The sequence below is a fragment of the Myotis daubentonii genome, chromosome 7 (genome assembly GCF_963259705.1).
Source record: "Myotis daubentonii chromosome 7, mMyoDau2.1, whole genome shotgun sequence".
Classification (NCBI taxonomy): Eukaryota; Metazoa; Chordata; class Mammalia; order Chiroptera; family Vespertilionidae; genus Myotis; species Myotis daubentonii.
In genome coordinates this window covers 85,849,082-85,862,763 of record NC_081846.1, presented here as the reverse complement: position 1 = coordinate 85,862,763, position 13,682 = coordinate 85,849,082, and the positions used below count along the sequence as shown (strand labels likewise).

Below are 13,682 nucleotides of genomic sequence, written 5' to 3'. Positions count from 1 at the left end.
CAGCAGCAGGCAGACCTCCAGGGAACCCAGCCTCTTGAAACCCAGGCCAGAAGTGCTGAGCCCACTGTTCTTGGAATGTACGGGAGGCCCATTTAGCAGATGGGGGGTTCCCAGGTCCAGGCAGATGGAAGGCCTGACCCAGTTGAGAGGGGTAGTGGCCTCTCTGAGGGCACAGACCCAGGTGGTCCCCTGCGTGGACAGGGACTCCCTGCCCTTGGGCGCTGGGGTTTGTAGTTGGGGCTGTGGACACCCAGGAAAAGGCTCGTCTCTGGGGAAATGACTTGTCCAGAGAAAACCAAGAGCATTTTCCTGCATTCCATAGAAATGCTTACAAAGAAAAAGGATCTTGAGTGTTGTTGTTTTTTTTAACAGAACCTTTCTTTATATACAAACATATATCATTGTATCATGCATTATGCATTTATTATATAACATATTTTTTAAATTTGTATTATGGAAAATTTCTCCAATATGTATATAAAAGTGAAGAAAATAGTGAACCCCACATGGCCATTGCCAGTGGCATATCCCGTTTCATCCCCAGCCCCATCCACTCCCTCCACACATCCCGCCCCCAGCATCTTAAGCAAATCCAAGACATCATTTTATTTCAAATGTTATTATTTTAGTATGTATTTCTAAAAGATGGACTTAAAGAACACACACAGGACCACAATACTATTACCCCTGTCAATGTTTTTAAAAACCAAAGTTTATTCGCTCTTTCCAATTGTAGAAATAATACTTGCTTATTGGAGGAAATTTGGAAAGTAAGGAAAAGTTGAAAGAGAAAAATTCATTCGTAAGCTCAGAACCCACAGATGACCTCTGTTGAGATGTGGGTGCTTACTTCTCAGTGTCTTTTCTGTGCAGGAAGACACACAGGTGAACCCCCAGGCCCTGTAATCGGGATCAAGTCGTGTTTTTGTATCCTGCTTGTTTGCTTAGTTCTCTACCAGGCCCATCATGAACAATTCCCCACGGCATTAAGTCTTTAAAGACTCCCTTTTGAATGACTGCCGAATTTCTCACAGTGGCTGGCTGTGCAAGGCCTGCCTTATATGAACCTGGAGCACATCTAACTTTCCCTGGCCCAGGGCTCCTGCCCTCACCTGTGAAAACATGTCCCTGGATCTTTGGGGCCCAGACAGGTGAGGCCAGGCAGCCCTGGGCCCGGGGAGGTGGGCAGCAGCCGCAGCCGGCAGCCTGACTGCCCCCTCTGGGCCAAGCACACACAGCTCTCATCCTGCCTGAACCCCCGAGGCCCAGAGCACTCACCTGCAAAGGGGATCCTCCCACCCACCTCCTAGAGCTTTGGCAAGGATTCAGTGAAGCACCTGGCACCCAGAAGCCCACAGTTGTGCAGGCCAAGCTGTGCTCAAAGCTGCTTTATCTCGGCCTGCCCTTCATGCCCCCTGGCAATGGTTCCTAAGTGATGTCCACCCCAACCACCTGGGGATTGTTCAAAGCTGCTGATGGCCCACTCCCAGACATTCAGATTTGGGGCGCAGAGTAAAACCTGAGCAGGGCTCCCAGGTGTTCTAATGTGCAGCAAAATTTCTGCTTTGGGTAAGTGTTCACCACCCACCCCCGCCCCAAGTTGTCCCCATTCTAGGCAGCAGTCATTGATGCCTGAAAATCTAAAGCAAGTCCTCCTAGTTTTGTCACTAAGCCTGGGTAAATGCCAACACCCCAGAGCAGTCGTGGGATTAAGCCCACTATCGATGGGCTGGTTTCTTGCTCTTTGGGGTCCTTTCCAATGTAGTAAGTAGCTAAGGGCAGGCCTCGGTGGAATTGGGGAAGAGGGCTTGGCCACTGAGGTCAGAGCTGTGACACCTGGGCCTCGGGCAGGGCCTGTAATGGAAGGAAGAGCAGGGCGGCCCGAGGTGGGTCCCTGAGGTGAGCAGGGAATTTGCACTGCAGAGACCTTGCTCATGGCTCATGGCTCTCCGCACACCTATTAGGCTCAAATCCTGCATCCAGGCTGTAGTCCCTACCCTGGCAGGGCTCCATGCCCGGATCCCAGGGGGCACCATTGGGCAAACAGGAGCTCCTGATAGCGGGGGGCACAGGCTGCACCACGCCAGGGAACACGAATGGGATGTGGCCCGGAGGCCCCTGCCCCAGGAGATGCATTCACCTGTCCGTTAGCAGGAGGTCACGCCCACGGCTGGCTGAGTGCACACAGGCTTATTCTGACCACACATCGGCACACTTATTTTTCAGTTTGAATAGTTGGCCACGTTTAAACATCTCCAGCTTACCTTTTTTTTCCTTTAAATATTTCTTTGGGGGAGGGACACCACTCTTCTACTCAATTGAAAACAACATTTTGAACAGAACAGAGGTCTTTTGTTTCTTTACACCTGTCATGCCATGTGCTCCCAGGTAGGGGGCTCCCTCTGCCCAGGCTCCGTTGCGTTGGTTCTCACCGGGAGCTGCTCTGGGCGGGGCAGCTACCTCAGTTGAGCCCAGGCACCTTTCTGTTTGGCTTCCTTCTTCTTCTGAACATTTTCCTTTACGTTTCAGGAAGCTCTCTCGCTCTTGGAGGCTTGATATGCTCAACTCCTTTCATTCTCGTGCCCTTGTGTGTTTGCAATGCCCACGCTTGCTGGGTGACGCTGCCACCCTTCCGTTTGCCCTGGGGACATCCGTGGGGCATCCTTTGTGAACAGTGCCCTCGAAGGCAGCAGCATTTCCTTTCTCGTAGATTCGCACGTATGTGGCCCAAGGAGCAACTTCGTGTTTTCTAAGAGAACGTGTAGCAGGGCCTCTCTTTCCCTTTGTGTTAGTCATTTTGGCGAATTAGGGGAAGATGGCGGTTCTGGTGGGAAGGCCCTGCTTGTCTTGAACTTGAGCCCACTCAGGGCCCAGGGTGTCACATGGATGGCCCCAAGCCTTCCTCCAAGTGCCACTACCCCCTGCTTCTCCCAGGTGGCCCCCTGACTAATCAGGTGGCTGGCCTTCCCCATGCCCTGTGAGAGCCCTTACTTCAGTGTCACTGACACCACATGTGCAAGGTCTACGCTAGACACTGGGGACAACGAATGAAAGGAACCCTGTCCTTGCCCCAAGGAGCTGTCTGTGCTGGTGACGCAGCACTGACAGAAGAGGCAGCCCATCCCCCTGCGGTGAGGGGTGTGAGAAGGCTCTGGAGCACTCCGGGCCCGGGGGGGGGGGGGGGGAGCCTGGGCTGGTGATGGGAGAGCTGAGGAAGAGGTCAGAGGGAGGCGAGTGCTGGGCACTAACCCTGCTGCCCTGTCCCTCCGCAGGGCCTGGTGGTGGCCGTCCTCTACTGCTTCCTCAACGGGGAGGTGAGTGCTCGGGCTGCCTAGCGCCTGGAGGGGCTGCCAGTCACTGGATTCCAGGTCAGAGCGAGCTGCCTGGAAAGGGTGGTGGGGTGTGGGCAGGGCAGGCCGGGGTGTCCGGACTTGGGCCTGTCTTCACGAGTCTGAGTCACTTTATGGGAGCAACAGAATCACCTGGAAGGCTTGGTAAACAATTGCTGGGCCCTACCCCCAGTTTCCAGTCAGCAAAAATGGCCTGGGTTGGAGCCTGGGATGCTTCTAACAAGCTGTACAGCGGATGCTTATCCTGGGAAAGTCAGGAAATGGAGGAGAGTGCAGGCACGCCCCACCCCCCTGAAGCTGGGCTCCTGGCTGGACGATGACCTGTCACTGCTCCACTCTGAGCTTCAGTCTTCCCATCTGTAAAATGAGTAACTCAAATGACACTTCTGCCAACTCAAAGGCTCCCAGTGGCCATTGATTCCTTGGGGCCTGCTCACGTACCTTGAGGCCTGTGCCCTGACCCAGCATTTGGGTCAGGACATGAGGTTCCTGGCACACAGAAGCTGGTAATCACTAGTGAACACAGCATGGCACGCAAGTCAGGCCTTTCTGTGACTGCTGGCCATCTGCCTGCTTCGCACACTCTAACGGGGATAACTTCCGGTGTTTCCCCAGAATGAGCCACCAAGCCCAGCCTCAAAGATTCGGCTGCTACAGTGGGTTGATGGGGGAAATTTCCAAGCGGCTCTTTGGCCCTCAGATTAGCTCTGAGCTAGGGTGGCTTCCTGGGCACGTGTCCTGTTGTCCCGTGGGATGATGTGGATGCTGGTGTTCTCAGCTAGTGTGACAACGACAAGCCCTTCAGGACATTTGCAGTGAGATGGCAGGTGATCGTGCCCAGGGAAGAGCCCTCAGTACCCCCTGGACATCGGGGTTGGAGCTGGTCCATCTGAGTGGCCTGCAGGAGGTGGGGAGGCATGACTCCTGGGCAGGAGCGGCAGGACTGTGCAGAGGCCCCAGGGGGTGGGCAGGACTCTAGGCCCCGGGCCCTTCTTGCTGTTCCCTCCTGGGCTGACGGCTGGTCTCCGGGACAGGTGCAGCTGGAGATTCAGAAGAAGTGGCGGCAGTGGCACCTGCGTGAGCGTCCACTGCGCCCCATGGCCCTCAGCAACTCCTCTAGCATCGGCACCAGCAGCCTCACCCACAGCACCAAGGCCAGCCCCTCGGAGCCGAGCCGGGGCACCTGCAGGGCCAGCGTCATCTGAGAGGTCAGAGCAGGGCCACCGTGGACATAGGCCACGCTGGGTCCTGAGAGAGCAGGTCATTGCTTCGGGACAGCCCACCTCCCCCCAGGCAGCATAGGCTTTCTCCTGCGACTAGTGACCTCTTCTCCAGGCCCTGGGTTGGAGGGTGAGAGTCCCTCAGAACTCAACAGAAGGAACCTGGGCAGCATGGGACAGGGAGTGGGAGAGCAGCCCAGGGGTCTGAGAAGGGAGGAGGAAAATAAATGGGAACTGAGGTGAGACATGGTGTGTACTTGTCAGTCTCCTTGTCCTTGAGACAGGTGAGGGAGGATGCTCTGGTCCACTCCCTACTGCTTCCTGGAGGAGGGGCTTCCCTGGTCCCCTGCTCGTTTTCAGGGACAAACTTAGAAGCTCTGGAAACATGAGACATCACGGTCCTTGGCCCCAGGTGGACCCTCCCTGCCCCTCACCTCTTCAGGATCTCTCATCCCAGAGCAGTGGTTCTCAGCCTTGGCAGCACATTAGAATCACCTGGGAATCTTTTTAAAATCCTGATTTCTGGGCCTCATCCTCCAGAAATTCTGTTTCTTTGTTATGGGGTAGGGCCACAACATTAGTAACAAAGAAACAGAATTTCTGGAGGATGAGGCCCAGAAATCAGGATTTTAAAAAGATTTCCAGGTGATTCTAATGTGCAGCCAAGGTTGAGAACCACTGTCCTAGAGCCTTCAAGACAACTGAATTAATCTGAGCAAGTCCCAGGGGAGGCTAGGACAGCCCCAGGACCCAGCTCCCCTTTAGTAGCCCTGACATGGTCTGAGGCATCCCTCCGCCTTACTGCCCTGTCAGTCAGTTATCCTGGGCCCCCAAGGCAGGGAGAGCAGGAGATGGGGCATTATACCATTTGATAGGAGAGAAGCAGGTTCACCCAGGCCCTGTGACTTGCCCAAACTACTAGGCCAGGAGGGGGCAGAAGCCCAGGCTTTAGGTCTCAAGTCCCCATGCTCCAAGGCTGTCTCCTTTACCAGGGCCTGTCTCCCCCTCCCACTGGGGATTTTAGTCTCACCCTTTCCTCTCTGGATCTCAGTTCACTTGAATACCAACACTCCCTCCCCACCAGCCTTGTGAGGATTAAAGAGTGCTCAATATTTAAACCCTTTTACAAAACAAAAACTACCAGTGCTCTCCGGCCCATGCATCCGGACAGAGTGGAGACCCCGCCCCCCACTGTAGAGAAAGAGCATCCTGCTGGTGAGGGGTCCAGCTCTAGTCCCGGCTCTGGGCGGCCCTGGGTGAGTGCTATCCCTCTCTGGGCCCTGGCCGCCCACCTCTGCACCTCTGCACAGACAAGGTCACCCTTTGCCCCTTGAAGTCTGCTCCTGGTGAAGGCCAGGTGCCCACTTCCAGGGCTAAGAACCCAGCCTACGTGGTCGATGAGCTCTGCCCTCCAATTACCGATTGGTCCACAATACCTTTCTGGAGCCATCGCCACAGACTGTGCATTTTGGAATAAAAGTTTTTAAAAAACACAAGAGGTAGGTACAAGCACCCAGCCCAGGCCAGGAAGGGAAACTGAGTGACCAGAACTCCTACAGCCCGTGGCAGGCAGGGTGAGCCAGGGCAGGCCAGACTTCATTCGGCGGGGGAGCGGGAGGGCTGGGGTGGCTGGAGTGGGCTGAGGGCACAAAGGCACTGGAAAGGGGGCCATTTAATGCCCCAAACACTGCTCTGCTGGCGAGATGGAAATCTTCGCTGGTTCCTGGTCCCCTTCACCTGCGAGCACCTTCAGGAGTTAACCATCACCCAGGGTCCAGCAGCTGCTCTCTGAATGTTCTGGGGTCAGAGATGGTGCACCTCAGGCTGCCTGGTCCTCACCAAAGCTGGGCACGCACACTTGCCTCAGGGAGCGAGCGCTGCGCATTAGAAGTCAGGTGGACTTTTCTGGAAGGCTTGCTCCAAACTGTACTCAAAGAGGTCAGGCAGGAATCCCGCAGGCAGAGCCCCCAGAGGAGACAACCAGCTGCTGGAAGTGGGGGGTTAGAATCCCCAATGGGAGGGATTATAGAGTTCCCCAAAGGGCAGGGGTCGAATCAAGTAAAATGGTTTGAAAAACTACCAGGTGCAAGAAATCCTGAGGTCATCCTGAATTCTGCCTCCCTGGCATGACCAAAGCTAACGCAGAGGCGTGCCCAGAGGCGCCTGAGTTGGTGGAAGGAAGTCCTGGGCTCGGCTGGACACCCTTAGCGGGAAGGCGATCCACTCTTAGCCACGGCGGAGGCCCCAGGGACCCTGCAGCTGGTCTCCCAGCACAGAGCCGGGAAGCAGGTGTGAACAGCACTTGGCTGCGCAGCCAGCCCAGGCACCAGTTACCTGAGCCGCTTCCACATCGATTCCCTTCCTGGGAAGGAGGATTCAAGAGAAGGATTTTACAATGTGTTCTACAATCTACATGCTAGTAACTTGGCTACACTTGTGCAGTTGGTGGCATGGAGGCACGTTCCTGGCCTCTGGCCCTGGGCACAGGGCCCTGGGCCACTTCTGGCTGACCCCCCAAAGGTTACTGGGTAAGAGGCAGCAGTTCCAAGGTCATTGTCCCACCCCTACCCCCACCAGAAGTCACGTCTTGACCACTCTGTTGCGGAACCTGATGTCCTTGGAGGAGGGCCTAAAATTCCCTCAGCTGGCCCCAGGGATGGCTGATGCTGTTGGCGTGAAGGCCGCTGATGGCGTTCAGGAAGAGGAGGAAGGAGGCAGTGAACTGGCACCAGAACATGAGGGTGAAGCCGGTGAGCGTGACCTGGTTCCTGAGGAGGATCACAAAGCTCAGGAGCCCCGCAGAGGAGAGGACAAACGAGACGAGGAGCAGGACGCAGCCCAGGGCCCACTTGCGCCGTGAGTGGAGGTCCTCGCACACCTGAGACACCATGAGGAGCTCCAGGCCAAAAATGGCGGCCACCACGGCCAAGGCGCCCGTGCTGCGGGCCAGGACCATGCCCTCAGCCAGCCCTGGCACGCGGGCCCGGCTCAGGTCTCTGAGGCAGTGTGGCCCAGTCTGGTTGGAGCTGGTGCAGAAGTGCCATAGCCCGAAGAGGCGGTCCCCAGCCAGGAGCCAGTGACCGTCACAGATGGAGACGGAGGAGAGGACCATGGCCAGCGCAGCACACACGATGATGAGGGTCCGGATGAAGGATTCAAAGAAGGACCGGCGGGGCCTCCGTTGGCCCAGCAGCCTCTGGGCCTGGAAGATACACAGAGGTGGCATGTCAGGGAGGGCCCCGCCAGACCTCCAACCTGTGCAGGGAAGACCCTGACCACTTCCCACAGCCATGACTTCTGCTCCGTCCCCCACGAAGCCTGGAATATGGCCCTTACTCAGCCTCCTGCCCAGCTCCTCCTTCTTGGGGGACCTTTCTCCTTCTACCTGTTCCCCGTTCTCCATTTGAGACCTACACGCACTGTCAAGTCATTTACCAGGCCCGAAGGGTTCCCTGACTTTTCTTCAATGATCTTCATGAGGAAGGAATCCAAATTCTATTGGCTGGCGAATCCTACTCCCTTCTGAATTTGGAAAACCTGTCTGGCCTGGCTAGTGTGACCTTGAGCTTGCAGCTGGCCTGGGTTTCTTTATAAGCAAAACAAGAAAACTGCCTGGAAGGCTGAGGGTTGTAAAATCAGCGGAACATAATCCACGGCCGTTTCCTCTCTCGCCAGGACTCCCCCAGTACAGGTCCAGGTTCCTCCTAACCCCCACCCGCCGCTTCTGCACTTTCCACACTCTGCCCTGGCCACCGTCCCATTAACTTTTTCCTCAGTGCTGACGGTGATGTTTGCACCTTGCCCTTCAGTCTTGCTCAGCCCCTCCCTGGACTTGCCAACCAGACTTTCTGTTCTAGCAGCTTCGGGGGGGGGGGGGGGGGCCTTGAGGCTCTTCTTTAGCCTCTGGTTTCGGCACAGGTGTCCGCCCCCCACCCCCACCCCCATCCCCCGCCCAACCTCTCTGACAAGCTGAGCCAGGTACCCAGTGAGGTGTCCCTTATCTCACAGCCCTCAGACACCACCCAGGTGCCATTCCCAACCACCAGCCCTGGAAGCAAAATAAACACTTCAGAGTACATTCCTTGCCCAGCCCCCAGCGCTGCAGATCCGCCCTGTCTCCCTCTCCAGCTTGGCCCCAGTGGGCTCCCCCTGGCCACCTCACTCAGGCACAGCAGCTCTCCCTCCAGGCCTAGGCCAAGCCTAGCACTTTCTTCCCTCAGACCTATTGGCCCTCCACCTGAAAGGATCTGCTCCAGTTGCCCCCTTTCTCCGCTCTTCAAAAATGTCAGACACGTCTTTTCTGCCTACCGGGTCCCCTTCTGAAACTTCCCATCAGGCATCTGTTTTCTCCACCGTTCTGATCACAAGTTATCCATTCCCTTCTGACTTGTATTACATATTATCTACCTTCCCATGAGAAACTACTACGTCCCCAGTACCCGGCACACTGGGTGTGCAAGAAGAGCCATGGGATAAGTGAACGGGCAAGTTTGCCACCACTGTCACTTCCACCTGAATCTGCCTTTAAACCCAAGTCTCCCACCAGCCAGTGTATGTCAAAGCAGCCCGGGTTACACACCACTTGGGAAGGTAAGCAAAGCAAGACAGCTCATGACAGCCGATGCTGGGGAACTGAACCGGGCAGTGGAGACACCCTGCACCAGGTGCAAAGGGAGGCTTCCAGAGGCAAGTCCAGGCCACACCTCTCAGCAAGGGACACCAAGCAAAGCCACGCTCCTGGCACAGTCCTGTGGTTAGAGACCTAGAAGAACATCAGGCTGGCTGCTAACCTGCAGAGGTGAGCAGGAGCTACTGCTAAGTTCAGTCCCAAGGTTACATGAATAAGGACCTCGCTTGCTTTCTGCACTTCTGCTTCGGCAAGGTCCTATTTTACTCCTAAACCTGTGAGGCTGGTAGAGTAGGAAGCTCCATGCAAAGAAAAAAAACTGTCATGCAGAGGTCAGGTGACTTGCCCAAGCTCACGCACCTAAATCACAATAGAGCCTGTCACAGCTGCCCAGACCACTGATCGAGTGCAGAGGATGAGGTGCTCATAAGCACCAGCTGGGGCCTTCCCAGTGCAGGGCCTTGTGTTAGGGGCTCAGTACAGAGTGCGGAGGGGGACCCAAGCTGTCAGGACAAAGGCAGCCTTAGGGCAGCAAAGAGCTCTCAGGCAGGAGCCTGGGCTGTGGTTCTCAAACTGTGTCCCCCTGCTTCTGATGGGGGCTTCCAGGGGAGTAGGGGAAGCTGCCTCCGGGCCCTTCCTCCCTCCAACTAACAGATCCATTACCGGCTGGAGACCGGGGGGATCCGGGGGTCTATATTGGGGAGCTTTAGAAAAACCGGCTGTGCTGCTGAGAAACAAACCAAGGAAACTGAAACCTCTGTCTACAAACCGGTCAGGGTGCTTGTCCTCCGGCCTTCTTCAGCTCTTTGGCCCTTGTCCTCTCACCTACAAAGTGGAGCTGGTGACTCCCGCAGAGCAGCGGTGGCCATAAAGGCACCGGGCAAAGTCACGCCCTCGGGTGGGAAAGCCCCAGGGGCAGAGAACAAGTCACAAGAACACGGGGCCCAGAAACCTCCTGCCCCTAGACATCACGCTGTCTGGGAAACAGGCACGTCCTGTCCCTCTCGGCCCCACCTGTCCTGAGCACAGGCTGGACTTTCAGCCCTCAGCTATCACACCGGGGTCAGAAAGAGAAGACAGCTGATGTCAGTTCATTCTTCCCCTCCCACTACAACGCAGTCAACTCTCCCCCCACCAGGAAAACTCCTGAGGATGAAAGGGATCGTGTATAGAAAGGAGCTTGGCACAGGTGCAGCCCCCATGTCACCCTCTAGTAACATTAGTAACAATAATAATGCACACAGAGTCTTCATTCCTAACCACCTGGCACCACACCGGCTTCTGGCCTGCCCAGTAGTGGCCCCGAGCCTGAACCCTCTCCTGGAGGCAGCGTGGGCAGTGGATGCCCGGTGGGTAACAGGAGGTGAGGGCAGTGGAGGTCTGCCCCTGTCCTGCCAGCCCCCAGCTGTGGGACCTTGGGCGACGCGTTAATCTCTTAGAGCTTTGACATTCTTGGATAAAAATGGGCAAACCTTCCCCTTTATTCATCTGTAAGCCCGAATGAATGATTTCTTGTGACTCACAAAAGAGTGTCCCTTGACACTCTGGGCCTTTGAGTCCCAGGCCAAGATCTTATAACCCAGGACCCCATCTGCTCCCATCAACACCCAAGTACGTAGGTACTTTGGGCTGCTCACTAGTAATTCTCCACATCCCCAACACAGCCTCCAAAATCCATCCTCCCGCCCTGGACCCCCATCATCACCAGCTGGAAATGTCAATGGCTTCCCTAAGCCTTGGCCTGCTGCCATCCCGGGAGCCACCGAGTGGCTGGACATGCAGCCCCAGGAGCCAGCCAGCCTGCTCTGCAGCTGTGTTTGACCTCTGGCAAGCGATCCCCTCTTTTTCCTCAGCTATCAAGGGAGATCGCAGAGGCTACCTCCTGTGGTGGTTTCGGGCTGAAATGAGTCACCCCTCCAGGTGCTCAGAGCAGTTCCTGGCACCTTGGTTAAGCTCCTAAACCACAGTGGCCATAGTCATACAAGGCAGCACCCTCCCCCTCAGGGCAGCCTGTGTCCAATCTCAGAGAGCCCCTGGCCTCCACCTCACTCCCCACTGCTCCCCTCCCCGCGCGGGCCTCTCCTCTTCCCTCCTCTTCCTCCACTCCCCACGGGTCTTCCCGGCTCCCCTCTTCCTAACCGCACAAAGCACCGTCCTCCCCATCCCGCCTCAGCTTTTGCACCAGTTACTTTATCACTCACTCCCGACCTCTTCTAAGTCCTTGTTTACATCTCTCTCTCTCTCTCTCCTCTCTCTCTCTCTCTCTCTCTCTCTCTCTCTCTCTCTCGGAAGGGGCAGTCAGTTCCGGGAGGGGAGAGCCCACAACCCGGCCTCAGGCTCCTGTCCCTACCGCCCAGGGCCTGTCCCAGGGGGCTGCCCGGTCAGGAATCGGATTCCGCCCGGAGCAAAGAGGAGCGGCATGGCGTCCCCTCCTCCTTCCCACCCCAGCAGCTGTGGCCGCTAGACCGGCCGGGGCGCCTCTGGGTGGGCTGTGCGGGCGAGGCGGGGAGCGCGAGGGAGATGTGGAGCCAAGAAGCCCTGGTTCTGAATCTCCATTCCTTCGCTTAGCCGGCCGCACGGACAGGTCCCTCGCCTCCGAATGGCAGTAACCTCGTCGGTAAAACGGGCAGAGCAATGTCTACCCTCCCGGCGTGGCGGGGTCTGAGACCTGCTGCCGAGTCGCGGAACCTCTCCTGTCGGCTCAGCCCGTCGGCGGGGTGTCTCCGCGTAAAGATCGCGCGCGGGTGGCGGTCCCGCCACCTGCTGGCTCCCTGGGAGCCCCCGCCCAGGGAGGGCAGGAATGGGGGTTCTCCGCCACACACGCAGGGCACACACTAAGAAGGAAACAAGACTTGGGGGCGGACCGCTCCCCGCACAGACCCTTTGCTCTGGGGCGTCCGCGCGCCCAGCGAGTCCCTCCCCGGCCCAGAGCCGCAGGCGCAGTCGTGGGGAATAGGGGGGGGGGGGGGCGGGGGGGGGAGGGGAGAGTCGGTCTCGCCCCGACCCAAGAAAGCCGGCTGCCCAGGGAGGCACCTCGGGTCCCGGGAGGCAAGCCTCACTCCGAAAGTGGGTTCTGTCCACCCTCCACCCCAGGCGCACCTCCTTTTTGAAAAGGAGGGACCTCTTCGCTGAGCCTCACCGACCGCGCTGGGGGCTCCAACGAGAGGCAGAGAGAAGTTGGGGAGTCCCGCGGGCTGGCGCGCGAGCAGAGCCGGAGCAGACAGCGCTGCCCGACTTCGGTCTGCGAGCCCGCAGCCTGGGGCGGCGCGGCGGACACCCCCAGCCCCTCGCGGTCCCCTCCCATCCCCCCGCCCGGCCCCCCTGCCGACCACCCTCCCAGCCCCCTCCGGGCCCCCCTCCCGGTCCCCTCATGGCCCCCGCCCGGCCCCCCTGCCGACCGCCCTTCCGTCCCCGCCGTGCTCGGAGCTAAGCCCCTGGCACCCGCCCCTGGCGGCCCCGGCCCCGGCGCCGGGCTCGGGCTACCTGCACCGCGATGGCGGTCATGCTGCCCCGGCCCCGCCGCGCTCCCTCCAGCGCTGCCCGCGCGCCCGCGCCCGTCCTGGGACCTCTTCCCGGGGCGGGGCGGGGCGGGGAGGCCGCGGGGCGGGCCGAGGGCGGGGATCAGGCACCTTTCAAAGCGGAGCGGCGAGCCCCGGGGCGGGCTCGGCCGCCTTCGCCGCTGGGTTTACGCAGGGTCAGCGGGGCGCCCGACAGTCCCCGGGGAGCCAGGGGAGGGCGGTGCCGGGAGAAGGCCGGGCGCCCGGGAAGGTGCGGCCCCCCGCAGGGGCCTGTCCCGCCCCCCCCCCCCGGATCCCGGGGAGGAGGACGGGGCCCTGGGGGAGGGCTGACCGCTGACGTCGGGCCGGGAGTCGCTGCCTCGCTTCCGATGCTCGGGGACCAGGTCTCCGGACCGACTCTCCGGGGGCCTGAGGCGCCAGCGGGGACCGGGGATTCTGTTCCCGCCCTGGCTCCCCAAGTCTGGAGGAGGAGGTAGGGAGAGGAGGCTCGAACCCGGGCTCTACGGTCTTCACCGCCTGCTGTGTGACCTTGGGCTGACTGACTAACGTCTCTGAGCCTAGGTTAAAAACGAGTTACTTTTGAAAGGCTGGCGACTGGCGAGGCCCTCGGTGAGCGTGAAAGCAGTGGAACCGTCTGGGTCGGTTTTCTATTCGTGAAAGGGGGATGTACAGATCTGCACCCCTCTGGCCTCCTCAGGACCATCCAAAGGCAACAGGACCAAACAAAAGTCATTCTTCTTCCTCGATTTCTAATGGGGCCTGAATTCTAGGAGGTCCTGTGTACGAAGTCTCCGCACCAAGAGGGATGGGAGTGGGCAGGAGGGCCCAAGGGTAGAAATTTCCAAGTAAGACTGTCCCCTGCCATCTGGGTGGGTAAGTGTGTGTTGTAAAGATGGGGATCCCCCTCTCCGTCACTAAATGGGGTAAATGACATTATTTGTATCTTTCAGACAGGCGGGCGGCTGCC

General features: G+C 58.3%; 2 protein-coding genes across 4 annotated transcripts in view; one reads left to right on the top strand and one right to left on the bottom strand.

The window, feature by feature from the left end:
- SCTR (secretin receptor) overlaps positions 1-4,744 on the top strand; it is a 74,492-nt gene extending 69,748 nt beyond the window's left edge. Inside the window, exons 12-13 of the mRNA XM_059704680.1 lie at positions 3,273-3,314; positions 4,385-4,744. Coding sequence (XP_059560663.1) covers positions 3,273-3,314; positions 4,385-4,555 — 213 coding nt within the window. The 3' untranslated portion in view covers positions 4,556-4,744. The remainder of the gene's footprint in view (positions 1-3,272; positions 3,315-4,384) is intronic.
- A 1,290-nt stretch (positions 4,745-6,034) lies between these two features.
- TMEM37 (transmembrane protein 37) lies at positions 6,035-12,835 on the bottom strand. Of its 3 annotated transcripts, none has more exons than XM_059704682.1 (2): positions 12,681-12,835; positions 6,035-7,772 (listed from the first exon to the last, which is right to left on the bottom strand). In XM_059704682.1, the coding sequence occupies exons 1-2, from the start codon at positions 12,699-12,701 to the stop codon at positions 7,200-7,202; spliced, it is 594 nt and encodes a 197-aa protein (XP_059560665.1). In that variant the 5' UTR covers positions 12,702-12,835; the 3' UTR covers positions 6,035-7,199. The 3 variants fall into 3 exon arrangements, with proteins under 3 accessions (XP_059560665.1, XP_059560666.1, XP_059560664.1); XM_059704683.1 differs by lacking the exon at positions 12,681-12,835 and adding an exon at positions 9,558-9,778; XM_059704681.1 differs by lacking the exon at positions 12,681-12,835 and adding an exon at positions 8,006-8,323.
- Positions 12,836-13,682: the final 847 nt, after the last annotated feature.

Excerpts from the sequence above, each read along its gene's own strand:
- TMEM37 (XM_059704681.1), bottom strand. The coding sequence starts at position 8,047 with ATGAAGATCATTGAAGAAAAGTCAGGGAACCCTTCGGGCCTG. Across the intron at positions 7,773-8,005 it reads CAGGGAACCCTTCGGGCCTG|GCCCAGAGGCTGCTGGGCCA; the intron begins GTAAATGACTTG and ends TGTATCTTCCAG.